Source organism: Pseudoliparis swirei, chromosome 13 (assembly GCF_029220125.1).
Source record: "Pseudoliparis swirei isolate HS2019 ecotype Mariana Trench chromosome 13, NWPU_hadal_v1, whole genome shotgun sequence".
Classification (NCBI taxonomy): domain Eukaryota; kingdom Metazoa; phylum Chordata; class Actinopteri; order Perciformes; family Liparidae; genus Pseudoliparis; species Pseudoliparis swirei.
Genome location: NC_079400.1, coordinates 11,158,561 through 11,185,171, shown reverse-complemented (window position 1 = coordinate 11,185,171; position 26,611 = coordinate 11,158,561). Strand labels below are relative to the sequence as shown.

The 26,611-nt window shown below is 41.5% G+C and overlaps 2 protein-coding genes across 2 annotated transcripts; one reads left to right on the top strand and one right to left on the bottom strand.

Annotated features, from left to right (window-relative positions):
* Positions 1–73: 73 nt before the first annotated feature.
* Positions 74–26,611, top strand: acsf2 (acyl-CoA synthetase family member 2). Its single transcript, XM_056429243.1, has 16 exons — positions 74–245; positions 6,923–7,118; positions 9,022–9,150; positions 9,471–9,524; positions 9,611–9,729; positions 11,312–11,474; positions 12,136–12,231; positions 12,344–12,495; positions 13,161–13,252; positions 13,388–13,464; positions 22,285–22,392; positions 23,245–23,396; positions 23,512–23,653; positions 24,808–24,918; positions 25,009–25,077; positions 26,134–26,611. Exons 1-16 carry the CDS (start codon positions 142–144, stop codon positions 26,218–26,220), a joined length of 1,851 nt encoding a protein of 616 aa, XP_056285218.1. The 5' UTR covers positions 74–141; the 3' UTR covers positions 26,221–26,611.
* On the bottom strand, positions 13,534–19,768 carry chad (chondroadherin). Its single transcript, XM_056429246.1, has 4 exons — positions 18,757–19,768; positions 16,009–16,172; positions 15,779–15,922; positions 13,534–14,794 (listed from the first exon to the last, which is right to left on the bottom strand). The coding sequence occupies exons 1-3, from the start codon at positions 19,540–19,542 to the stop codon at positions 15,781–15,783; spliced, it is 1,092 nt and encodes a 363-aa protein (XP_056285221.1). The 5' UTR covers positions 19,543–19,768; the 3' UTR covers positions 13,534–14,794; positions 15,779–15,780.

The window sequence follows — 26,611 nt, the reverse complement described above, 5'->3', positions numbered from 1 at the left end:
AGTAATTCGGCACGGGGGGCGGAGGCGGAGGCGGATCATGGAGCTGTTATAAAAACGGCGCATTTGTCCAGCAGAGTTCTCTGAGTTTATCTGGAGGATCTGACGCTTTTATAAGACCCCAAAAAAATTATCCAAAAGATTATGTTGAGCTCGCAGTCTCTCCGGCGCAGCGGCGTCTTCTTCGGATCTTTAAAAGTTCTGCAGAGACGGTGGACCCCGCATGCAGGACCCTCTGCAGCGAGTCGGTGAGGCACAGAAACACATTTATTGTTAAATATGTGAGCAATAAGAATTACGCGAAGTCCACGTCTGCAGAGGCAACTCATTTTAAATCATATACACTCTGTCTGTCGCAGGGAGGTGCGGTCAGGGGAGGCTGGTGAGGCAGAGCCTCACCTGTCATCATGAGTAAAAAAAGTTAAATAAATAAATAAATAATGATAACATCAAATGTATATTAATATTTGTCCACCGATCTTTATGTATGACTAATTTCGAATATTTTGTAGTCAAAATCTCTGAATTTGCCTATTTCCTGTTCAAATACAGGATGAAACGAGAGTTGAGGCAGCGACTCGAGCCTCAAGTCTGATTGCGCAATCCATCACAAACTGGGTTGATGCATGCAATTGGCCCGTGCGGGTTGCCGTATCTCTGCATGTCGCCAATATAATGTTTGCAGATATGTTTATTTGCCCTGATTTTCCACAGTCTGGCTAAGGTCTTTAACCATTACAGTTTAATGTTTGTAACTGACATATTTAGTTTTGCCGATGGGAAATAAAACCGCAGTGAAAAGGCGCAGGGTGAGGCAGATAATACTCTGCCGCCCTGCAGGGGGCGCTCGTGAGCCAACGGGTACTTGTTGCTGCTTCTTCAATGCAGAGGCGCCAGGCGAGTCAAGTCCGTTTGTTTTTGTATTTTGCTACGCCAGACTGCCAACATGGAAGAGGATTATATATCTAAGCTTAAAAATGTATCAAAACTGGACTTTCAGTCAAAAGTGGACGTGATTAACACTGGTAGACCAACGCCGGAGCTAAAAGGTTTGCTTCAAACTTGTTCTTACCTTTACGTATCTGTAATATGTACCGTGTGCGCGTGTGTGTTGTGTGAGAATGCTGATGAGACATGAAATAACCAGTAGCCAATTGAATAAGCTACCCTTTTGGGTTTATATATTTGTAAATCTGACACTAAAGGAGTCAGTGCCTCACCAACCATGAACCTCACCGCACGTCACTGGTCTGTCGGTGGGTGATAGTCTAACAGCGTCTGCTTGGATAAGATCACATGTTTAAAGTAGTGCTGTGAAAAATAACGCGTTAATTCAATTACAGGTTTAACTAGTTTTTTTTTTTAACGCATGCGCAGAATGAGCTTCCAATCCGTCTGTTGTTGGTCGTCGGGATGGAAAAAAAGTCACTTGCAAAATGAGCTTCTAATACACCACTTCAATCTGAACTCTGTCCGCTCTCATGCAGACGGTCGTGCTGTTCATCGGTAATGATCCTTCCGCAGGTTCACCTACGGAAACCTTGTTACGACTTTTACTTCCTGTAGATCAGGGGTCTCAACACGTCGATCGCGACCTGCCAGTCGATCGCGGCGTAGTGTTGGTAGATCGCATGACATTAAAGAGATTGGCCCGCCCCCTGACATGTTCTCTATAGCACGTCTTTGTTCTTTTATTAAACTAAACGTCTGTTGTTGATCGTATCTCCACAGCAGCATGTCATCTCTGTCTCTACGCGTTGCGTTAACACTTATCGATCTCCGTCTCGCGCGCCACAGAGCTCCGTGCGCGCGCATCGGGACCGAGCAAAAAAAAGTCACTTGTCAATCTGTCCCTGTGTCCGGGCCGGTGAGGTTTCAGCTTTGCAGCGGTGTCCCCGCCGTCCCTTTCATCACGGCCCAGTTCATGAAGAAAACCCACACAGTCAGTTTGCCTCAGCAGCTGCTAGAGGAAGACTAGAGGCCTTTAGATTGCATCATGGTGGAGTTAATGGTTGACAAACAAGAGAAACATGTTCTGTTTAACCCTCCTGTTACCTTTACATTTACTAACATATTTTACCCTCGGGTCAATTTGACCCCAGCAATTAAAACCTCCAGAAAATTATTAGAATTAATATTGCTTCCCAAGTTTAAGTGTGAGGTACTTTATGTTTGTTTGTTGACGACCTAAATAGCCCTTTAAATAAATAAAAAAGTTGATATTTCTTATATGTTTGACAGTGAAAAACAGCCTGGGGTCAAATTGACCCCAAAGAACACCGACATTAAACATTGAATGGGGTCAAATTGACCTGAAAGGTAACAGGAGGGTTAAACATTCTGTTTAGGATGAAGATGTATTAATGTTCCATATGGAAGAAAACTGCTAAATAACTGCTGAGTTGCAGCACCATTGTATAGAAGAATGTATAAATGTATATATCCGTCTTTTGTCATAAATCTCTATGTTCTCACAAAATATACCAAGAATATCGGTAATATGTGATTAATCATGATTAATCCACAAAAACCTGTGATTAACCCGATTAACATTTTTAATCGTTTCACAGCCCTAGTTTAAAGATGTGCTTTCTTCTTCTACACAACAACCCCATATATCTCTACTATGCATTATATTTAACAGATATTAAAAGGAAGAATGCTTCGAGAGGTAGAAGGAATGGGAGGAGACTAAAAGGACTCCTATATGGCGTTGTGAGGTCCATTTGGTACCATGTGGACCTATAGGGTTTCATTCGCGGCTTAGAGGGGGCGTGTTTTATCTCCGTGGCTTACTCTGTGGAATTTTCGTCGTCCACCGCAGAATAAATAACCCCTATTTCTGCTTTGTACTTGTTGTGGATATCCCACCAACGTCTGAACATCTACCGCCCTCTTGTTTGGGTTCATAACATCACCAGTAGGCTCACACAGCTCGGCGTACTTCATCGACTACGTCTGAATGACAGCCAGTTAGATTCAACAACGGCATGACGTCAGTGATCTCTACGCTGATTGGCTTTCGCAACTCGGCGTCGGGCGTTCAGCGAAAATTCGCGGGAAAAAATGTGCAACGCTTTGCATGTGACCGCAGCTTCATATATAGTTCAGACATGTTTTAATGCCCTGGGGATTGTGCAGAACTTCAGATGGATGTCTTCTCTTGATGCTATCCACAATAAATTAAGTAATGTTCACTATTTTATTTAATTTAATTTATCTGAAAGCTTTTATATAATAATTTTGTAACATGTGATGTTTTAAATTAAATTACCAAAGAGTTTGTACAGGTAGAGCCTGAACGAATAGGGAATTAATTGATTGCAGAATGGGCAACTTTATTTATTTTTTGGTGCAGAAATGACAAAAAGTAATTTGGTGAAATAATAATTAAAAAATATTAGATTTCTGCATTAAGCACTTTTAGCACATGAAGAACATTTAACTGATTCTTCTGCCAAGTCAACATATAATCTTTAGGCAAAATTGATACGGTAGCGTTTAGGGCTGCAACTAACAATTATTTTGATAATCGATTAATCTGTTGATTATTTTTTCGATGAATCGGATAAAGAAACAGAAAACTGTAATTTTCAACCCTTTATTCAAAACAGGGTTCGTACGGTCATGGAAAACCTGGAAAGTCATGGCATTTTTAAATGGCTATTTCCAGGCCTGGAAAAGCAATTGGAAAAAATAAGATCCCAAATTTTTTTGAAAAGTAATGCAAATGTGTTGTATTCAAATATTAATTTACACAGTATATATACGGTATGCTTTGGAATTCTCATTGTTAGTTTAAATACTACATCTTCTCACATTTTCATGTATAGACAGAGCATACTCCGCGACTTATTGAGGGCCGTAATAATCGCGTGACACAACGAATCGATAATGAAATTCGTTGGCAACTATTTTAATAATAGATTTTCATCAATTCGTTGTTGCAGCCCTAGTAGCGTTAAAGAAGGACACATTTGTCATACCATCCGGGTACTCGACACATGTGCAGTAAACATCTAGTCTGCACTTGCCATAAGGCTCACAAGCGTATCCAAAAAAATCCATTGAGGCCGATGTGACCTGAAACACAGAAAACATCGATGACTTCACCTGGATGTCCTGACCAGGGGGAAGGAAAAGGAAAAGAGTCCTTTTCCCTGCTGTTTTGTGGCATTTACCTTGATGTATAAAGTGGAAAAAACTTTGATAAAACTCCATCTAATGCAGCCATTTTATTATTCTGAGCATTTTACTTGTTTTAAATGTCACAGCATCATGTCAGTTTCAGTTTTGTCCCCCCTGTGAGTTTGCATACTTTAATGTTCAGTGTAGGCCTTTTAACTTGTCGTGCAATGTTTTTTTTTTACAGTGGTGCTTTGGTACTTTCACTTAAAGGGTACCTGTAGTGAAAGCGAATATGTAGCCAGATCAAAAGATAATGTGTTTCTAAAGGTTATTCATGCACTGACGGTCCAGTATTCAATAACAATATGTAGTTTAGGCTGTTCAAAGTCCTCAACTCCGACATGCGACATTGCACTGGAGCTTGAATATGTCGCGGGTGGTGTGACGTCAAATCGTTGATAGATCGACAGCCAACCACAGCGGATGTGTTCAGATACCAATACACCAATATAAACAACGTCGAGCGCTCGCAAACAAATGCTGAGAGATTGATAATATGGACGATGAAAGATTGTCTGATTCAGCAACTGGATACTTGTTTGAACCTTTAAAAGCAGACTATCCCCATTTAGTGAATTGTGACAGCGATGATAGCGATGATTATGATGAAGTTGATGCCGAAGGACCGCCGGTCCAGATGCTTCACCGTGCGGACCGTGCACGCAAGTCGTCGGACGTTTGGTGCAGTTGTGGGAAATGTGTGCCACAAAAAACAGACATAGAGTGCATTTGTTGTAAAGAGCACAAACTTATGTCCGATGATATAGTGTCATTAGACCTCATCTGCTTCACACAAAAGCGTGAGCTTGATAGCTACATCGCGCATAAGCCAGCGCTGGAGATGTCTTTCATTGATGCAATGATCGGCCGACATGTTCGGGGGCCTGCACCCGAGGGAGAACTGTCAAATCGGTAAGTTTGCCAGTTGTTTCATGTAGGCTAATTTGCGATCACCAGAGTTGGTGTGATTATTACTAATATTCTGAATATATTCACCTTTATTCTCCCATAAGCGAGAGGCCTAACATTTGCCTGCATACTATCGCCCATGATTATGATGATCCTTTAGCATAGACTAAGAAGCCCATACTTTATATAGCGGTCTCAGTAGGCCGCGCACCATGGAGGCCGCGGTATATCGAATAAGGCCGCGTCCGCTGCCCGTGTATCGTGGCATTCGCAGTATCTCCATTGATTTTGACCATATAGATTGTGTAATTCTTCGCTACGAATGTTTCACGATAGAGGGAAAGACATTATATTTGGTACACCTTTATAGCTCAGTTTGTTTGTTATAGGCTATCCGCTGTTTTGTCACAAAGTGGCTCCGGATTGGCTGAATTCCTTTCAACGACTCAACGTCATAGTTAGCTTTGACATGAGTAAATAACTAGGAAAATGGCTGCGCCCTGAAGCGTTCACGGACTCGGAATGTTGACAAAGAAATGTAAATCCTCGGGCTATGCGTGACTTGTTGACAATAGCGGCGGGGTAAATATGATTTATTTGATGCGCCGAATGGATGTAGCACGTTGTTGTTTTGCACTACAGGTACCCTTTAAGTAAATATCTGAATACTTCCTCGTAGCCAGCAGTCATGTGACTTAAACGTGTGGTGGGAAGTACATTTACTCAAAAATGTTTGTCAATGTTTTGGCTGACTGATATTTTTGTAGTTTTTCTTGGATTATTTAAAATAAATGCATCAGTGAGGACCGAGAAAATTACCGGCGAGGACCATGTGGGCGCCAGGTCGCTATGCATTCTGGTCATTCTGGTACCTGTCCGTGAAAACACTGTTTTCTTACTTGAAATGGCATGCACTGAGGATTATTTATCTTCAACTGACTACATTTAACTTCAACCATGAATGGACAACCACATAAAATCAGGCACGAGTGCAAGAGTTTCAACACGGTGTGAAACTACAATATATAGTTGATACAAAACAGTCCTACTACTGAAATAACATGAAACTGTAGGTAGGGTATTATATTACATTACATATCATTTAGCTTACGCTTATATCCAAAGCGACTTAAATTAAGTGCATTCAACCATGAGTACAAAGGGTAAGATTGGAATAAATGATAACACCTTAATGTCTGCATCATGGAACATTAGTTTATTGAATCAATCATCAATATCTATCTATATGACTTCAATGACCTGAACAAGACTATTTCAGAATATTCTACATTTAGAGGAAAGTTTGAGACGTTCAACGAGAGCTGAAACTAATCATTCTTGTAATTTATTATTAATCTGATGACAACACTTGTTTGATTATCAGATTAGTCTTTAGTCTATGAAGTGTCACAACATAATGGGAATTGCCCAAGGTGACATATTTAGATATTGTCTTTTACAGTCCAATAACCAGATGTATGTACGTTCTTTAAAATGGGATTTAATTAGTCATGAAAATCTTGTTTTTGTTGAGTGACTTAACACTGCTTTTCATCCTGGTGTCAACTTACGTTTTTTTACTTTTGATTTGTCTGATGTATAAAGTTGTGTGACATCAGCATAGCAGTGACGAGAAATGTCATGATTGTGTTTATATTTGGCCAAGTTGACGCATGTAGACGGTAAACAGAAGGGGACCCAGGACAGAGCCTTGAGGTACTCCACACACTACAGTAAACTGTAGGTTTTTCATTATAGCCTCTTTACAGATATTCAGAATGTTTATATGAATAGTGTCTGAAAACATCTCACTCTTGTTTTCCTCCAGTGGCATTCATGTGGACTCTCCACCCATCATCCCGTCTCTCACGACCAGCTACGCCCACGGCACGTCTAACATATCTCTGCGCCACACTACAGTCGGAGAGACCCTGCTAAAGACTGTTGAGCGCTGGCCGGACCGAGAGGCTGTGATCTTTGTACAAGACGGAGTCCGCAAGACCTTTGCACAGCTTCAGCAGGATGTGAGTCTTTTCCTCAAAGTCTGTTGTATGTGTCCAGTCAGTGTGGCTTCCTCCAGCTCCAGTTGATGATTGTAGGTCTGGCAATGTTAAGATTGAAAAGTTGAAAAGCCTACAAGGAAACCTATACATTTCTGTCCAAAACCTAAAGTCAATTTTTTATTCTGTAGTTTCTGACTGCGGGGCTTAACAATTGTGTACTCTCCAACCTCATTGTACTAACCTGTTCCTCCCTGTCTATGAAAGCTGGAAGCAAAGCCTTTCCATGCCTACATGAATAAAAACAGTTTCATCGAGCTGTCAAGACATTCCTTCACATCTTTACTTGATGGTATGCTTTCATTAAATGAAATGATCTTTTATAATGTTATAATATAAATCAAACACGAGTCAAATATTTTTACCCATAACCCACTAAGTTCCATCTATCAAATAGTTACATAATGTAACTGAATGTAGCCCTTGGTGCAAATAAAAGAATTAATAACAACAATACCTTGCTGCTGCTCGTTGAGGTTGTTTAAATAAACGGAACCTAATTGGGTATTTAAATTTTTTTCTTTTTAAATCGACAACATCTGAGTTTTGCCTTGTTCACTGTCAGAGGACGCTGTTTAAATAAATTAACGACTCAAACCGAAATTGTAAAAGTGTGTTTCGGAGACAAAGAGCATACACTCGGTCCCCAGTGGAAACACCCCATAACTAACTGACATATAGGCCGATTTTACAACTTTTTGTTTTGTAATTAGACAAACTATTTAAAACAATTTCATTAATTACAAAAGCACAGATTGAGTCCTTGGACATCATTTATTGTTCTCATACAGAGTATATATTTTATTGCTGACTGTATTAAGTGGTAATAATAAATATAGATGGTAAATGTAATATATTATCAATGATAAAGGGACACTGTAAATTTCAGGAGGCTTTTTTTCTTCATAAAACAGCAATGCTGTGTAGATATATCTGCAGTGGGAAATGTCTCCTCAGTCTTGTTCCGTCTGTAAACCTTCACCCAGTAAAAAGTTCACAAAGTCAAAGCGATCTCTCAGATTGGTGTCATTAACCTCCACACAGTATGCCAGCAAGCAATGTTTAGATATCAGCTGTCATATAAAACATAAATGACAAGATTATCATCCACTGAGCTCAGCTCTGCTTTTATTGATATGCTAAATCCAACAAGTTACTTTGCATCTACTGAAGATTTAAAGTCCATAGGGTTCGAACAAGTACAGACTTATGGTTTTAGTGGTGTGAAAGACTATTTTCTTTCATATTGCAGAACATCACAACTGATTTGAGCAAAGATAGGCCATGCTGTAGGTGATATTAGTGCAGCAAACATGTGAACAGAGTCTATGTAAGGACCGTAAAAAGATTTGTTTGTTCAGAAACATCTCTGAACTCACTAAACTAACTGGGGGAGTTGGATTGTTCTCTTAACAAGCGGTTTCAGGTGACAGCGTAAGCGGACTCGGGTATTAAATTTCACTTAAAAAAAAAAAATTCCTGAAGAAAAAGTGTTTTTTTTTCAAATAAGAGACTAAACATTACAACATCTATCAATCAATATATCTGTTTTGAATATTTATCGTAATCTAGTCGCCTAATATTAAAGCTACCACGAGTAACTTTCATTTTGCCTTTATTCCGGCGCCCCCTGTGGACTAATGCGGTATTGTTTCTGAGCATAAGGGTCTCTTTTATAAAACCTATATTTTTACTTCAGCAGGGTCTGACGGCATGCCCCTCTGAGTCCTGGTTGTGGTTCTCCTGGTGCCTTCCACTCAAGCCCAGCACTGTTAACATTTGATTTGCTTAAACACATTGTGAATTATATAACCGTCTTCTCTACAAACGTGTTTAACCTGTTCATGTCTCTGAAATGTCTCCGTAGGTGGATCAGGTTGCAGCAGGGCTGCTGGCAATTGGGCTGCAGAAAGGAGACCGTCTTGGGATGTGGGCACCCAACATTTATGAATGGATCCTAATCCAGTATGCAACAGCCAGAGCTGGTATTATATTGGTGAGTAAAGTGCATTAGCAAGACGACAAACACTTTATGAGAGAAACTGTAGCAGTACTCCTCATCTATGCTGTCGTAAAAGATGATATCTCTTTTTCCTGTTTGCCATAGAGCACAATTTTGAAACCACATCAATGAGCCTCAGCGCCGTACTGGTTGACATGTTCCCTTTAGCAAGTTACTGAATCTGAAGACCAACACAATAAGATGTTGACACAAAGCAACATGTATCTATTATTAATATAATAAATCCTAAATATAGTTTATAACCATATTGTCTTTTCCTTAATGAGATGTTTATGCTGTTTACCCCTCAACAGGTGACTGTGAACCCAGCGTACCAGGTGCAGGAGGCGGAGTACGTTTTGCGGGCGGTGGGTGACATTTCCTTGCCTGTCTTTTGAGACACACTGAGACGTTGCATCCCCTTGAGGTGGGTCCTCTGCTCCTCTCTTCACAGTCTGGGTGTAAAGCCGTCGTGTGCCCGACGCAGTTCAAGACTCAGAACTACAGTGACATGCTGAGAGAGTTATGTCCGGGTATCGAGTCGTCCACCCCGGGGGACATCAGGAGTGCCAGGTACAGCTGCTTGGTGCTGGTCACTGCTTGACTTGTGGAGCTGCTGCCCAGCATGAACTGGGACAAATGCTCACAAACAATCAGCAGAATAACTTCAACAAAGATGAAAAAACTGCGTGGTCATCCTCCAGCAACCATCAGACACATATTCCACGTGAAACACTAACAAACGCGACGCCACAAACACAAAGGTGGCGCTAAAAACGTGGCGCTAAAAACGCGGCACTACAAAGGCGCCGCTACAAACTTCCTTCCCCAGCAAGAGCTCGATGTCTGCACTGAACAATGTTCAACATAGTATATTGTACATAAATATACTTTTGCGTCTACTATGAACTTATCATCATAAATCTCTGAAAACCAATATGACACGATGAAGGAGTGGTAGCGTTAATAAGTTTGCTCATTCTGACTCGAGGATGTAGAGGCCAAAAGCATAATATTGTGTTCATCGTCAACTTGATGCATCAGGTCAGTGTCTGGAGAACCTGCCTTTAACCCTTGTGTTGCCTTCGGGTCATTTTGACCTGATTCAATATTTAACCCTCCTGTCGCCTTCGGGTCAATTTGACCCGATTCAATGTTTAATGTCGGTGTTCTTTTGGGAGTCAACAAACAAACATAAAGTACCTCACACTTAAACTTGGAAAACAATATTAATTCTAATAATTTTCTGGAGATTTTAATAGCTGGGGTCATATTGACCTGAAGGGTAAAATATGTTAGTAAATATAAAGGTAACAGGAGGGTTAAACATTGAATCGGGTCATATTGACCCGAAGGCAACACAAGGGTTAAACTCCTCTGGGCCGGATTTGAACACAACAGGGAAAGGTTTTGCTCAAGCTGAATCTGCAGTTGGGCGACTGCCTCCATCATAACGATGTGATCATCCACAACATGACTCGAATATGAAACATGATCAATACTAAAGCAGAAAGTAACAACCCAGTCATTACTGGAAACTGACAAATGTGAGTAGCAGGTGCTGCGATTTCTGCTTCCATCATGAAATCAGTCATCTACTCATGTGGTCACCCGCTAGCTAAGTTAGCATCCTGGGCATCAACGTGGCTTTGAAAGCTCTTGTTTGCAATTGCGCAATACGGTGATTACCCAATGATTTAACTTCAAGCTGGTACCACTGGCTCACCAAACCTGCTTGGAGTCTGCGTTCCACCGCAGTCCCTGACGTTGTCTCATGATTCATTTTCTAACGATAGATTACATTTTGGAACAAAGGTTTCAGGGGAAATATATCGGTTTTCTTTGCAAAATGTAGCCAAGTAAGAGTCAACAGAAATATGAATAGTACAGTAAATTACAAATATCCAAAAAACTACAAAGTATTTCTCCTTCCTTACTGTCACCGTTTGTGAGATTGACTCGGGTCACGTAATGTCGGCACACCTTTCCCTTTCCTCTGATTCTACATTTACAGTAAGATTAACAACTTAAGTAGGACGGATTAAACATTAACACGTAACTCTAGATGAGTGACAGAGTCAAAGCTGCTGACTATTAAAATGTAACTGGAAGCTCTTTAGTTTCAAACATTCCTGTCTCTGGTGTTCCCCCTTAGACTCCCCGACCTCCGCTCCGTGATCATATTGGACAGTCGACAACCAGGAACGTTCCACTTTGAGGACGTGATGCAGGCCGGCAGCAGCAGCTTCGTGCAGCAGCTCCAGGACCTGCAGAAGAAGCTCTTCTCGGACGACCCCATAAACATCCAGTTCACTTCGGTAATTGGTGCAGAAATTCCCGCTGACCTTTTTTTTTTTGGAGGGATATTTTGTATGTGGGGTTGCGAGAGAGAGAAATGCACCAAACACATCTTTAACTTAGTATCTTTTTTGCCAGTCTTGTAAAATAATAGTGGAGTAGAAGTATAAAGTAGCAGGAAATGGAAATACTCAAGTACCTCATTGTACTGTAGCACAGTACGGTTGCTTTCCACCACTGCAAAGCTCTCAAACTTAATTTGACTGAACTTGGAATGTTTTAAACCTCAACACGAAAAGAGAAAGAAAGACAAACCATAACCCTCATTTCTTCCTCACAATAAAATAATTTTGCATTTGAAAAGCCTATTGTAGTTTTAGTCGCCGTGTTTATTAGGACCCTGGAAAGGGCAAACGGTGATGACCGCTCTGGGGTTACGAGTGTTAACTGCTTCCACCGATATCTTGGCATACTAAAGCGAATGAACCTAATATATTTATACAACATCAAATGTGTCAAAAAGAGCGCGACGGTGGAGGCGGAACAAGAGCGCGTCAGTCGGATGAATCTTGAGAAAAATACCACCTCAGTAGCCCAAGTCGTAGGCTAGCTCCTTAACAGTCACCTTTACACTCTATATTAATCCATCTGTATCTTTCTTTCTTAATCATGCGTTACCAGGGAACAACTGGGGTGCCCAAGGGTGCCACCTTGTCTCATCACAACATCGTAAACAACTCCTACTTTGTGGGGAAGAGAATGGGATACACCTGGAACGTGAGTCTGTAAAGATCATTGTAACCATTTATATGTGGACCTGGATCTGTGCTGTGGGGTACCGTGGCACTGAAACGGTTAACGATGTCATATCAAATATTTTGTCCCACAGCCCTTCAATCGCATCTGTGTCCCTTTGCCGCTGTTCCACTGCTTCGCCTCCGTGGGGGGGTCGCTGTGCATGGCCGTGCACGGCGTGACCGTGGTCTTTCCCTCTGCCGGGTACGACGGAAAGGCCAACTTGGTGGCTATGGAGAGCGAAAGGTAACGTCAGACATTTAGTTTCGGAGAGGCCGTATATACGATCACCTGCACGGCCGACGGCAGTTTCAATATCGTGTTGAAGACGTATGATTAAATGTACTAAATGTTTTAAGCCTCATTCATTCTGGAGCCATTGAATAATTACATCTGAGCTAAATGTTTGCTTTAGAGATGTTTGAACTAACCCGCTGTAGCTTCATATGTGTACATATTGATTCTTCTGATAGAACTCTCTACAAATAGAATGACATCCCTGAATGTCAAACTTTACCTTTCACCTTAATCACACAATATCACAGCGACAGAGAAAAAAAAGTTTCCCACCACAACAAACAGACTTTTTAACGTTTCACATTAATGCACTTTTTCAAAATAAAGTTACATTTTTGTTAGTTTTTTTTTAAAGAAACATTATGTTGAGTGTCTCCTGAACTGCAGTAAATGTGCACCACGTCCAGAAATGTGGATTCACCAGTTTGCAAAGCCGTCCTCAATTTTGTTTACCCGTTTACCTTTTATCGTCTCGAATAATGTTTTTTTGAGTTTGAAATGAAAAATAGACATTCCCATGGAAAAAAAGGGCAAATTCTGGACTAAGTTTCTCTTTTTTTTGTTTGTGCAAGTGAACACTATGCATTCTGTTTTGTCGGTTTCCCCCTTCACAGGTGCACCTTCATCTACGGCACCCCCACCATGTTTATCGATTTGATCAACCAGCCGGACTTTGTTAAATATGACTTGTCGTCAGTCAAGGGAGGTGAGAAACGCATTTATAAAAGCGGAATAGCAATCCAACAAAAAAAGAGGTATAAAGCCTTTTTTTTGTCCCGTTACTTTGCTTTCGTAATAACTTTTTCCGGTTACACACATCTATTTGTTTGTGTCGCTGCAGGCATCATCGGTGGCTCCCCGTGTCCTCCAGAAATCGTGAAGAAGATCATTTCTGAGATGGGCGTCAAGGAAATAACTGTAAGTCCGTTAACAGATACAGAATGTTAGTGTTATTATAGATTATGTAAGCACGCCAAAAAACTGGGATCATGAATTTACTTTTTAATATGATGCACTTCCGCTTCCAAACACCAGGGGGAGACGCATCCTCAGAGAAACGTCCGTTAGATTCAACAGCATGAATATGCAGTCAGTCGTGAAGCAAAGCAAAGAAAGTATATATGTGGGATAAAAAAGAAAGTCTTTTATTTTGTCAAAGGTTTATTGGCTGTTGCAACCGTCTAAAAGTGAAGGAAATGTAAATATATTGAATATACAATAGATTTGAATAACGGGCTGTACGCTCTTTCAGCTGATGTGCAAGACATTTCACTCTTTCTTTACAATTTTAAAAATGTTTAGTATGTTACAAAGATTTTGCGTTAAAGTAAACACGTAATAACACAACGTATTAATCTAGTAAAAGATTAACTTCTTCTTTCAGAGATGCAAAAAAATTCCTTCATGCAGAGAAAATGGCACTAAAAGAAAGATAAATGTAAATTGTATTTGCCTATTAAGCCTGCCCACATCTCCAGTCTTATTGTCTTTAATACTTCTCGGAGAAACGGGTCTTCTTCAATGGATGAAGTAGAAAACACAAAGTAGAAGAGAGGATAAACGAGTGTCGATGCAAGTTGGAGGATGTTTTAATAATGCCATTTGCATTTCTCTGCCTCTTTATTTTTCCATTGTTCAGGTAAAAACCAAAATAAAGGAGGCTTCATGTCCAGCATATTAAAGCTGTACTCATTATTCTCTGAGTGTTAACATACAAGATTTTACATGTTAATTAGTGAGCTTTTAATGTGCCGATGGCACAGAGCAAGGCTAGCTGTTTCCCTCCGTTTCTAGCCATTATGCTAAGCTAAGCTAACCTCTTCATCTAACTCTGTACGACGGTGAGAGGGTCGAACATTTTCTTTAAGCTCGCCTGGTTTCGAGTTATTACCTTCATGCTAATCAAAACGTTGAAACTTTATTGAACATCATCCCCATAACATTCCGACATCTGTTTGTTTTCCCGAAGACCCTGAATGCACCGAAAAGACCACGCGTGCCCTAATTTAGTCGAATGCATCCTGTATTTTGGTGGTTACCTGAATATCTTTTGATTTAAACGGATTACAATCAAAGAAAAGTTCAATCTCGGCTGCATGAAGCTCTCTGTGTTTTGGGAGACAGAGATGCAAATGTGTTTTTAAAGTGGTGACATCATTTGGCAGATGGATAGATGGACGGTGTTGAAGTAGAATGAGTCGGCGTTGTGCAGCCGGTCACTTGGACAGGCTCCTGCCCTCGGCGTCTCCTGTAGGAAAAGACACAAAATCAGCAGCCAAATAAAACAGAGACTTCCATGACCTGGACTCTGTGTACTGGACCTCAGGGCCAACATGGAAAAGTTCAGACAGAGTCAGACAGGAGGACAGAATGTTCTGTGGTTTAGAGGGAGAGGGAAAATAAATGTAATTCAAGACCAACTTAATCCTTGTGTGGTAGCGTCTGAATCCAAAGTCTCAACTACAGCTGGTGTGAAAACCTTCACACCAAACCTCCGCCAGAGGGACTCAGAACAGTGAGCAAGGAAACGGCTCATCCAGCTTCCTTCATCAGAAACTCACGTTTTATATGACGGTCGAGTGACTCAAGTTCCACATTCGGATTCTTTGCGTTAAGTGTTTTCTCTCACATGTTGCTGATTCGTGAGTATTACATATGATAGATTAGCTTAGCATAAAGCATGGAAACAGGTAGAAACAACTCGTCTGGCTCTGGTTAACGGCCAGCCTGGCTCTGGTTAACGGTTAGCCTGGCTCTGGTTAATGGCTATCTTGGCTCAGATTAACGGTTAGCCTGGCTCTGGTTAACGGCTAGCCTGGCCCTGGCTCAGGTTAACGGTTAGCCTGGCCCTGGCTCAGGTTAACGGTTAGCCTGGCTCTGGTTAACGGCTAGCCTGGCCCTGGCGCAAATCAATCAACACCACCGAAACTCACAAATGATCTGTAAACTCTACTAAATCACCGCTTGCATCAAAGAAACAATCCACAGTCCAATGTGGTTTGTTTGGGTTAAATAAACAAGATGTAAAGTTTTAATTCGAGCTTTAGCGCTGCTTTGCTACCGTGTGAACAAAGCTTTCTGTCTTTAAGCCAATCTCCTCCTCGCTTGACATTTTAAACCTAAACATGAGTGTTTTCTCAACGGAGAAAAAAAGAAGCAAACGAGCATCTGAAATACTCTTTTTGCTCTAAAGATATTGGCGCCCGAGGGCCTCGTGCTCGGCGGCGGTTACCTTCAATGGCGGGTTTTCTTTTTGGCTCTCTTGGTCTTGACTCTGCAGCCAACGAAGGCGGAGCTGTCTCTCACTTGCTTTCCTTTCTGCTGAGGCGGAGATGCGCACACAGCGTCGGGACGAATGCGACTGGAGTCCATCCATCTAGAGATGGGGGGGGGGGGGGGGGGGATTATGGGGAGCTACTTGGCGGCTGTAAAATGGCCTCCTTCAGGTGATCTCCTCCTTACCTGCGCAGTGGAGCTAGCTGGCACGAGCAGCTCCAGGGGTTGTTGGAGAGGGTGAGGTTGGTGACGGTGCCGAAGTTGAAGCTTTTGGGGAGAGACCTCAGCTTGTTGTTGTCCAGGTTAAGGGACTTGACCGCCGTCACACCGGCGAACGCACCGTCGGACAGCTACAGGGCGACAGAGGAGGATCGTGCATTCAGTTGTGTACGTGAATGTGCACCTCCGTGTCTGTCCACCGCATCAGACCGTTTCATATGTTCAGGTGGTGAGTTGAGGAGGCGTGCTCAGGGTCTCGCACTTTCTCAAAAAACACCTTTTTATTCCCCGTTTTGCTCAGTGTGTTTGGCTAACTGCTCAAATATCTATGTGCACACCTACATCACTGACACTGAGCCGCTTGCTGAGCGGGCGTAATGGCGAGGAGGGATTGTAATCATCTGTTAACTCGTATCTCATATTCATGGACCACGAAGCACTGCCTTTATACAAACCCTGTAAAGACATAAATCATGTATTTAATGCATCGATTTGGCTGCAGAACCTCTGGCGTCTAAAAATGGTGGTGGGGGCGGGGGTTAGCAGGTTGTGGGTTTCACCTAACTATAGTTACCTTCGCATTGAAAATGCGGAAAGTAATGTTTTGATCGCAGTGTATTTGTATGCGTGCGTGTGATTCACATAAGTCAAAAAGTATTAAACCGAATCGCATGTAATTTGGTGGGATGATTGGTTATTATCCGGGGACCATTTGATGAGATTTTGGAATTGATCGGGTCAAGGTCATGAAAAGGTCAACATCTTCTTTGAATCGCATGAAATTTGGTGGGATGATTGGTTATTATCCGGGGACCATTTGATTCGATTTTGGGATCAATTTTTATGTTCATAATTCAATGCCCAATCTTGTGATATGCGAAGGTATGCGCTCTACCGAGTGCCCATTCTAGTTTCTACTATTTTCATTCACACACAATGGCAGTGAGCTGCCGGCTACTGGGAACAATTCAGGTTTTAGTTTCCCGCCTGATGCCACGTCAACGCGTGGCCCTGGGTTTCCAATAGTTCGATGCAAATCTGCCACAAAAAAAGCCAAGGGCTCACATCTCTGCGTTCTGACCCACCGACCGACCAGACGCCCGCCCTGTCCCGTCAGGCGGATGCAGAACGCGAGGAATCTCGCCGCTGTTCCTCTGGCATGAAGGGCCTCCTCTCATCTCTCCTTCAGCAGCCGCACTTATGTAAACACCGACTGTCACTTTCTTCTCTCACGCGTCTACTTCATATGCATCTGCGAGGGCGCTAAAAGCTTCAGAGAGGTGCGAGGAGCACCGGACTGCTTTGTGTCAAGTTTTGTAGAGAGGGAAAGAGACAGTTACAAGTAGCCCAGGGTTCTGGTATTTTGAAGCGATGGATGACTTCCAGCGTGGCCGAGGTGTTTTTCTTTCTCTCTCTCTCTCGTCTCTTGGCCAGGAGGTTCGCAAAGGGCCCAATTATCCATTCAAGCTAAAAAATACTCCTCTTCATACACCCTGCCTCTGTTTACCTGTCTCCTCACCCCGCCTGACCTTGTTTACAAGTCCCTCAAGTAGAGAAAATAACTCCCCTTTTCTCAAAATAACACTTGTGTGAATTATTAGACCCCGAGCCACGCTTTACTGCGGTCCAGCAAACAAAAACACTCCTAAAAATATATATATTTTTTATTAATCTCTCCCCGTTGCTGCATTCATGCTCCTCGGCTCTCACTCGGATCCAGCGTGAGACGGTTGTTGTTTCACAGTTTTCCCCTCTGGGGTAACACCATGCTGTGGCAAAGGTACACTCAAATATTGGATTAACCTCAAGCATGAAGCAAATGTGCACTGAAGAATGTCTGAGGAGTGGCATAGAGCTTCTATTGTATGCATGTATACCCTCGCTGGGAACAGATGGATGTTTTACTAAGATATGTAATATATGTTAACATCTGGTTCATTGTAATGACGAAGATTAAGACGAGGTTTACATCTACTTCCCCCAGTTGATAACTTACATTAAGGCAATTTTGTTTCTATTTACACTTTTATTTTCTCAATTAATTATCGATACGTTTTGTCTATAAAATGTTTGAAAATTGTAAAAAAAAAAATATAATATAGCTCAATTTCTTCGCGCTCAATTCTTTCAAAAATCCTCACATTTAAAAGTACATTTTATTTTGCCATTTCTGCTTCAAGTAATTAAAAGCATTATTCAGTTATCAAAATAATGTTTTGTGTTTAAGGCTATCTACTGTACCAGAAGCCCTTTTCTTATATTGAACTAAGTTTACTCTTGCTTTCCCTTTTTTATAGAGTTAGTTCTGTTAAATTACTTTTTAGTAAACGGACTTTAGAAATTTAGTTTTCTCAAAAGTAACTTTGCATGTGATGGTGAAGCTTTGTGGGGCATGAAGACTATTTTATGTTCACATCAAATCAACACCAGACGAACATGCTGATGAAATATAGTCCGACCTAAACAAATATTAAGACCAGCATACCAGTTATTTTACTGAATGCTGAGGATTAAAATAATTAGCAGTTTACTTTTACCTCTCCATCCTTTTCCTTCTCTTTGGGGAAAAAGTAGTTTCATTCATGAAGAGTATTTTTGCCACGTGATGAGCAGCACCTGATCTCAGTTATGGAGTTGAAGAAATGGATCTCTTGGTTCTGCATCAGATATTCTGAATGCTACGTCTTTCAAACGCCAGCGGACCCGCAGACTGACCTTCTCCAGACCCATGCCGTCCAGCTGTAGCTTCTCCATGTAGCGCCCGAAGCTCTGGAAGGCGACGTCGGGGATGGTCCTCATGGGGTTCTTCCCCAGCGCGAGCTCCTCCACCACCCGCAGTTTGCTCATGGCCGCGATGGGGTAGCTGGACATCCTGTTCCGATCCAGGTGGAGTACGGCGAGGTTCTCCACGTCGTCCAGGGAGCCCGGCTGCAGCGTCGTCAGCTCGTTGCCGCTCATGTGCAGCCAGCGCAGAGCCTTGGCGCCCGCGAAGGTCCCCGATCGCAGCTCCCGGAGCTTGTTGTCGTTGAGCTGCAGGATGAAGAGGTTGATCATGGGCGAGAAGATGCCCCTGGCGAGCTCGCCGATCTGGTTCCCGTCCAGGTAGAGGTAGGTGAGCTCGGTCAGGTCGTCGAAGGCGCCGGGCTTGATGCTGGTGATGTCGTTGTGGGACAGGTAGAGGTAGATGAGCTTCTTCAGCCCCTTGAAGGCCTGGGATCCGATCTCTCGGAGCTGACAGTGCTGCATGTGCAGCGAGATGAGCCCCTTGCTTTCGACGAACGCCCCCGTGGGAATGGCGCCCAGGTTGTTCCTCTGCAGGTTGAGCAGGCGGGTGACCTCCGACACCCGGGGGATCTTCTTCAGCCCGACGCCGTCACAGATGACGTGCTGTAGGTCGCCGTGGCAGTGGCACCTGCCGGGGCACTGGCCCGGGGCGCCCCGCACCGCGGAGCCCAGGACCAAGAGGCAGGTCCCCAGCAGCAACCAGCTCACACACCGCATGCCGACGGACTCGCAGTGCCTTCTGGCCTTTTTCTATTTAGGATTTTTTTTTTTTTGGAGAAGTGGGAAAAATCCTGTTGGACGCTTCGAGAGGGAAAATCTCTGAAGAGGAAACTGAAGTGTGTTTGTGTTGAGAGAGAGAGAGGCAGACGGAGTGACAAGGTGAGAGAAAGGTGGGCGACGCACTTTGAGAGGAGGACGGCCGCTCTGCAGAACAAACGGCACTATTTATAACATTCACTTAAGGGGGGGGGGGGAGAGGAAAAACCAGCAGGGCTCGTCGGGGTGAGAGGTTTGCAAGAGGAAGTCAAGTCTCTCAGTTTAACCCTGAATGAGCAGGAGGACGACGCGGCTGATGCACGTGCGCCGACCGGATAAGACACGTGCCGTCTACTGGTTTTAGTCTTCAGGTGAACGTCTTTATAAAAAGAGACATTTTTAAACGTGGCCGGTCGGGTTCAATCCCAGACGCTCTCTATTGTTGTTCAGTCTGCGGCGGCAGGAAAACGAGCCTCTGACCTCTAATGGTCTCCAGATGGCCGCCGAAGACGTGAGACGCTGTTTCGGGTCATAACAATTGCACAAAAAGAAGAAGAAGAAAAAAAGGTTCCGATACCGCGTCGCATTCCTGCGTGCATTCTTTCTCTTGAAACAAAGCGGTGGTGTTATGTAACGCTCCTTCGTGGCTCTCTGGTTTCAACTGCAAGAGGGATGGAAATAAAAATGTGGAAAAAAAGATGAACTTGAGCCACAACCAGGACAAAGCTGTTGGTGTTCGTTACACCTGCTTTTAATAAGAAAGGGAGGGCTGTGACTGGCTCGGCTCCGTTTGGCTTCAGGCGGCGGCGGCGAGAAGATGGATGGACCCACCCAGGTTGACTGGAATCTAGAGTTTACTTAACAAGTCTCACATTTTATCGGGAATATCGTCTCTCTCAATAATTTCCCAGGTAAAGTGCTCGCCCTCTAAAGCGGCCCGTTTGTCCATCAGGCCCTCTGATGGAATCTGCATCTGTGAGCAATGTAACACTATAAAAATAAAAATAAAGATATATATATATATACAGTGGGTACGGAAAGTATTCAGACCCCTTAAAATGTTTCAATCTTTGTTTCATTGCAGCCATTTGCTAAAATCAAAAAAGGTTATGAATACGTATGACCATGTGATACTTCAGTTTTTCTTTTTTAATACATTTGCAAAAATGTCTACATTTCTGTCAAGATGGGGTGATGAGTGAACATTAATGAGAAATAAAATGAACTTTTTTGATTTTAGCAAATGGGTGCAATGAAACAAAGAGTGAACATTTTAAAAGGGTCTGAATAATTTCTGTACCCACTGTGTGTGTGAGTGTATATATATTAGGGCTGTCAGCGTTAACGCGTTAATCTATGCGATTAATTTGGCCGCGTTAACGCACTAAAATATTTGAACGCAATTTTTTTTTAATTTTTTTTAAAAAACCGCGGCAGTACGGTTTGACACTGTTTCCGTTTTTAAAACAATTATTTCTCCGCGAAAATAAGGAGCAGAAATCAGTTTAACTCGTGGATGAATCAGTCGGGTTTCCTCCTGCTCCTCCTTCCTCCCGTCTCCCCCTCTGACACACAGAGGAACGAAGTGGCGACGTGTCGGGTGACGCGGCGCGGAAAGAACTCGACACACGAAACCTTCAACGTGATTTGTCAATCCGTTTGTCTGTCAACATTTCGGGAAAAAAACAACCAATGAACACTCAGTAAATCACAAAGGACCTCCCACCTCACAGGTGAGGCTCATTTAGCAGCCTGTCAGTCAGAGAACCAGAGAACACGGCGCGAGGACAATGAGCCTCATTTCAGAGCTGAGATTGTTCTGGAATGTTTGATGTATAACACGTGGGGGTGTGTCACATGCAAAAGACTTTAAACGGTGAATTTAATTTATTTTGTAAAATGTATAAAATGCCCCCAGCCTCCAGAGGGTTAACGTGACATATGTGAATGTCAGTCAGTTACCAAGGCCACTGGTTCTGCTGCTGTTCAATGTTAAAGATGACAGGACCAATGGGGTCTCAATATACTTCTTTTTTTTTACTAATCTGATGTTTCACTGAAGAAACAATTTATCATCCACGATATTAAATACCTCGCTGGCACTGTATATGTAGGAGCCTCTTTGAAAACACAGCTCTGTGTGAAGTTTTGTCTTTAAAAAGAAGGAACAAACTTTTAATCGCGATTAATTAATCGCAATTTCAAAATGTGCGATTAATTAGTTAATTTTTTTTAATCGATTGACAGCCCTAATATATATATATTTATTTATATCATATATATATACTTTACTTATTTATATTATATATTTATTTATATCATATATTTATTTCCTTCTGAAATGATGTGGAGGACAATAGAAAGTCCACCAAATCAAAAATATGTGAAATATTTCCACCAGCCACTCCTCCACCATGATGTGATTATAATTTCGTGGTCATAGGTCACAAATTTAAATGCTAATTCTGACTTCTTGGATAAAATGTTTGGACTGACATGGATGTAAACTGCAACTTGACTGGTTGGTGAGAAAAACTTCCAGTTTGGCATTTTATAGAAAAAACAACGGATCCAAAATAAATCTGAGCTATTTCTGCCAAATTTTGTTAATTTTGTCTATTACAAATGAGCTGTTTGATGGATGGTGTGTTTTTTATTGGAGAGCTGCTGCTCACCACCACTTCCTGTTTGTGGGATTGACAGATTGTGTACGGCACCACGGAGAACAGCCCTGTGACCTTCTGCCCGGCGCCCACCGACAACATGGAGAGGAAGTCCGAGACCGTCGGCTACATCATGGAACACACAGAGGTACTTCAACCTGCATCAAATTATACATTAATATATAATATCGCCATCAACAGAGGAACCCCCCCCCCCCCTCACGGGTAAACATTGTACTCTTTACAAACACAACTTTATTATCAGTTATATATATATATATATATGTGATGCTGTCGATTAAAACTTTACAAAAGTTTAGTGTAGTCAAAATATTGCGCCACCTCCACCAGCTGTAACATTAGAAGATTATTTACAAGTTTAAATAAATCCTCAATAATATTCTATTATACATGCTAATAAGTTTCATAGCACTTTTCATAAAAAGATATAGAATGAACATAAAAATAAACTTTAGCAGATGTAATGATTATTTTTGTAAATGTAAACTCTGATATACAGTATATAATATTAACCATAATAATAATAAGCTATGGAAGAATGATGATGATAATAATAATATAACTCTCTAAAAGTTCAGAGTACTTCTTCCACCACCACCTGCTTGTTAATGAAAGTATCTCACCCGCTGATCTTGTAGCAGAAAGTTGGAAAAAATGTTTTCTAAATTATCGTTTTAAGTATTTTAGAAACTGATCTCATCACGTTTAAAAACTCAACATGGACCTCTATGTTGAATCCATGCCCTGAACAATTCGGGATATTCCTGGTGAAAATTAGGAAGGTGCACCTAATAATAAAGTGGAGTGTGAATCAAACACAATAATCAGAGTTTAATGCAACAGTTTCATCAGAAACGAAAACCCTGTTAAAGTGTAAAAAGAGACATTTCACAAGTAATTCAGTTTAATTATCAAGTATCATTGATTTACACGCCGCAGCTGTAATAAATAGATGAATATATAATTGTCCGCTCCACAGGCTAAAATCGTGGACAATAACACGGGTCAGGTGGTTCCATTGGGGACGACGGGGGAGCTCCAGATCCGCGGCTACTGCGTGATGTTGGGTTACTGGGGCGACGAGGCCAAAACACGAGAGGCCATCACCAAGACCGGCTGGTACAAAACCGGGTGAGCGGCCTCTTGTTTTTAAACTACACAAGCCCGAAAAGCATATAAATATGTGCAAAGTATTTTTAAAATACCTTGAACTAAATATAATGATGTGTTTTGGGTTTTCCTGCAGAGACCTCGCCACCATGGACACGTTCAGCTACTGCCGGATTGTTGGTCGCATTAAGGACATGATCATCAGGGGGGGAGAGAACATTTACCCGGCGGAGATCGAACAGTTCCTGCAAACGCACGTCAAGGTCAAGGAGGTGCAGGTGAGCTGAGGAGGAGGACTTTATTTATTTATATAATTTCTTTAATATGTTTATATATATATATATATACTGTATATATTTATTTATTTATTCTTTTAATGTATACATATTTTAAGAAATGTATATTTTTACATATATACATGTGTATGTGTGTGTATATATATATACATGTGTGTGTGTATGTTTATATATATATATATACAGGACTGTCTCAGAAAATTAGATATCCTATCTCTAAATATTAGAATATCATGAAAAAGTATACTAGTAGGGTATTAAACAAATCACTTGAATTGTCTAATTAACTCGAAACACCTGCAAGGGTTTCCTGAGCCTTGACAAACACTCAGCTGTTATAAATCTTTTTTTTTTACTTGGTCTGAGGAAATATTAAAATTTTATGAGATAGGATTTTAGAGTTTTCTTAAGCTGTAAGCCATAATCAGCAATATTAAAAGAATAAAAGGCTTGCAATATTTCAGTTGATTTGTAATGAATCCAGAATGCATGACATTTTTGTTTTTTTAATTGCATTACAGAAAATAAAGAACTTTATCACAATATTCTAATTTTCTGAGACAATCCTGTATATACATTTTAATATATATACAGTATATACATTTTAATATATAGATACTTTTTTCTTCTATGTATATATATATATACATATATGGACATTTTTAAATATGTATATATATTTTTATATTCATATATTTATTTTTTTATTGTTAAGTGTTTTAAGCTTTAGTTTAGTTTAGTTTATTTCGATCAGCAATACTATACAAAAAATCAAAAATTTCAACAAAAGAAGAAAGTGGCCGACCGAAAGGGTCAAGGCTGAAGCTATCAAGCTTATAAGTGCCCTAACCTATGCTTGACTTTGCAATATGAGTTGGTTATTCTTACATTCTTCTCCTGATTTATTTAAACCGCCCGCCTTGAATCTGATTTTAACATGGGCAAATGATATATATTTATATATATTTTAATGCAATAGGCAGCTTACATTTTAATTTTCTGGTCACACAAACTGAAAACAGACTTGAACGACTGCATCATTCGCATCTTTTGCTCATGCGAGGAGTTTATGTAATTTCAGTGCCAGACAGATTATACTTGAGAGAAGTTTATCTTGAGATGTTTCTGTGCATCAGGTGGTCGGCGTCCAGGACGACCGATTGGGCGAAGAGGTGTGTGCCTGCATCCGGCTGAAAGACGGCGAGAAATGCACCGTAGAGGAGATGAAAGCTTTCTGCAAAAATAAAGTACGGCCCGAATTTACAAAAATATATATATATATATATATAAATGTATTTTATACTTTGTCTTCCTGACAAACATCTGCTGCTTTTCAGATCGCGCACTTTAAGATCCCTCGCTACTTCCTGTTTGTGACCAGTTACCCGTTGACTGCCAGTGGAAAGGTAACCGCTCGCCTACTGGTGTGAATGACATCAACCAGAGGAACTTGTGACTTTTTTTGCTCCGCGCTGTTGTGTAGAGACGATCAATAACACACGGCTGTTTAATAAATGAACAAAGTCGTCTTTAAGAAAAGGGACCTTAAATTAGCGCGATAGAGAAAATTACAGGGGGGCGGGCGGAGATTTATTTTTTTCAACTCGAAATTGTCTGGGAGCCATATGCCGTCACCGGAAGAGCCATATATGGCTTGCGAGCCATAGGTTCCCGACCCCTGCCCCAGGGGGTCGGAGACCAATTAGTCCGAACAGCAGATCCCCTTCGCGTGTTCGAGATACTTTAAAGCGTTTGATCCGGCCACCCCCAAACAGGAAGGGGAGGAGCTATTGGAAGCCGGGAGGGCAGCAGGCGGCCAGTGCGTTGACCTGAGACTCCATTCGGTTCTTTTTACTTTATTAATTATCCACTCAGTAGGGGTCACCACAGAGGTCATTACTGGGGTCACCACAGCACCATAGGAGTCATTACTGGGGTCACCATAGGCGTCACCACGGGGATCATTACCAGGGTCACCATGCGGGTCACCACAGCACCACAGTGGTCATTACCAGGGTCACCATGGAGGTCATTACTGGGGTCACCAAAGGGGTCATTACTGGGGTCACCATGCGGGTAACCACAGTGGTTAATACTGGAGTCGCCGTCAAGAGCCTGGTTGACCAACCGACTCTACACTGGTGATACACTGGTGACCAAACACTTCTGCTTGAGGGGTGTCGGGCTTTAATTATCAATATGAAAACTATGCTACAACATTTTTTTATTGTATTTTCATGACATAGTACAGTGTCTCATTTTAAATCTGACTTTTATGACGTACAGACTAGTTTTTCATCCGTTGCGAACACAGTGATTTTTATGACATAATATATTTTCACATTACTGCATATTTCTAAAATTCTATTGGAAAAATAATTCCTAATTAATGTTAATGTTGCGTCCAGTGAAAATGTTTCGGTACTGAATTCACGAAACATTTTTTCCGTGTCGTCGTTCAGATCCAGAAGCATATACTAACCGAGGAGGCGGAGAAGCAGCTCGGACTCAGAACCAAGAGAACCCAAAAACTAAATCACGGAACATAAAGCCGGCCGGCAGAAATGATGTCTGGCTGTAAATCATTGTTTTACTTATAAAGGTATACCTCCAAACCAACACCACCAGAGAGTGTGTGTGACAGTGTGTGTTTGTTTAAAAAAATAAAAAACAGTACTCGAATATGTGAAAGTTAGAGCTTTTTGTTTGTTTTTTAATCAACTATATATGTGTGTAAGATTGAGATGATCACATTGTTGGTGTAATAATATTGACTGTGAAGTTGTTGTCCAAATTGAATCTCGGTTCTTTTTATCCTGTGAAAAGCAGCAACAGTATACATAAAAAAAACCCTCCTTATCCAGGATGAATGAGTGTATTTTTATATCTCTCACCTCGGATTCCAATGCATACAAAATAATAATAAACTTTTAAACAATG

Coding starts and splice junctions, on each gene's coding strand:
- chad (XM_056429246.1), bottom strand. CDS start 19,542: ATGCGGTGTGTGAGCTGGTTGCTGCTGGGGACCTGCCTCTTGGTCCTG. Junction 16,173..18,756: donor ACGGCATGGGTCTGGAGAAG/GTCAGTCTGCGG, acceptor GTCGCCCTGTAG/CTGTCCGACGGTGCGTTCGC. Junction 15,923..16,008: donor CAGCTAGCTCCACTGCGCAG/GTAAGGAGGAGA, acceptor CCCCATCTCTAG/ATGGATGGACTCCAGTCGCA.
- acsf2 (XM_056429243.1), top strand. CDS start 142: ATGTTGAGCTCGCAGTCTCTCCGGCGCAGCGGCGTCTTCTTCGGATCT. Junction 13,465..22,284: donor TGGGCGTCAAGGAAATAACT/GTAAGTCCGTTA, acceptor TGGGATTGACAG/ATTGTGTACGGCACCACGGA. Junction 24,919..25,008: donor AAGCTTTCTGCAAAAATAAA/GTACGGCCCGAA, acceptor GCTGCTTTTCAG/ATCGCGCACTTTAAGATCCC.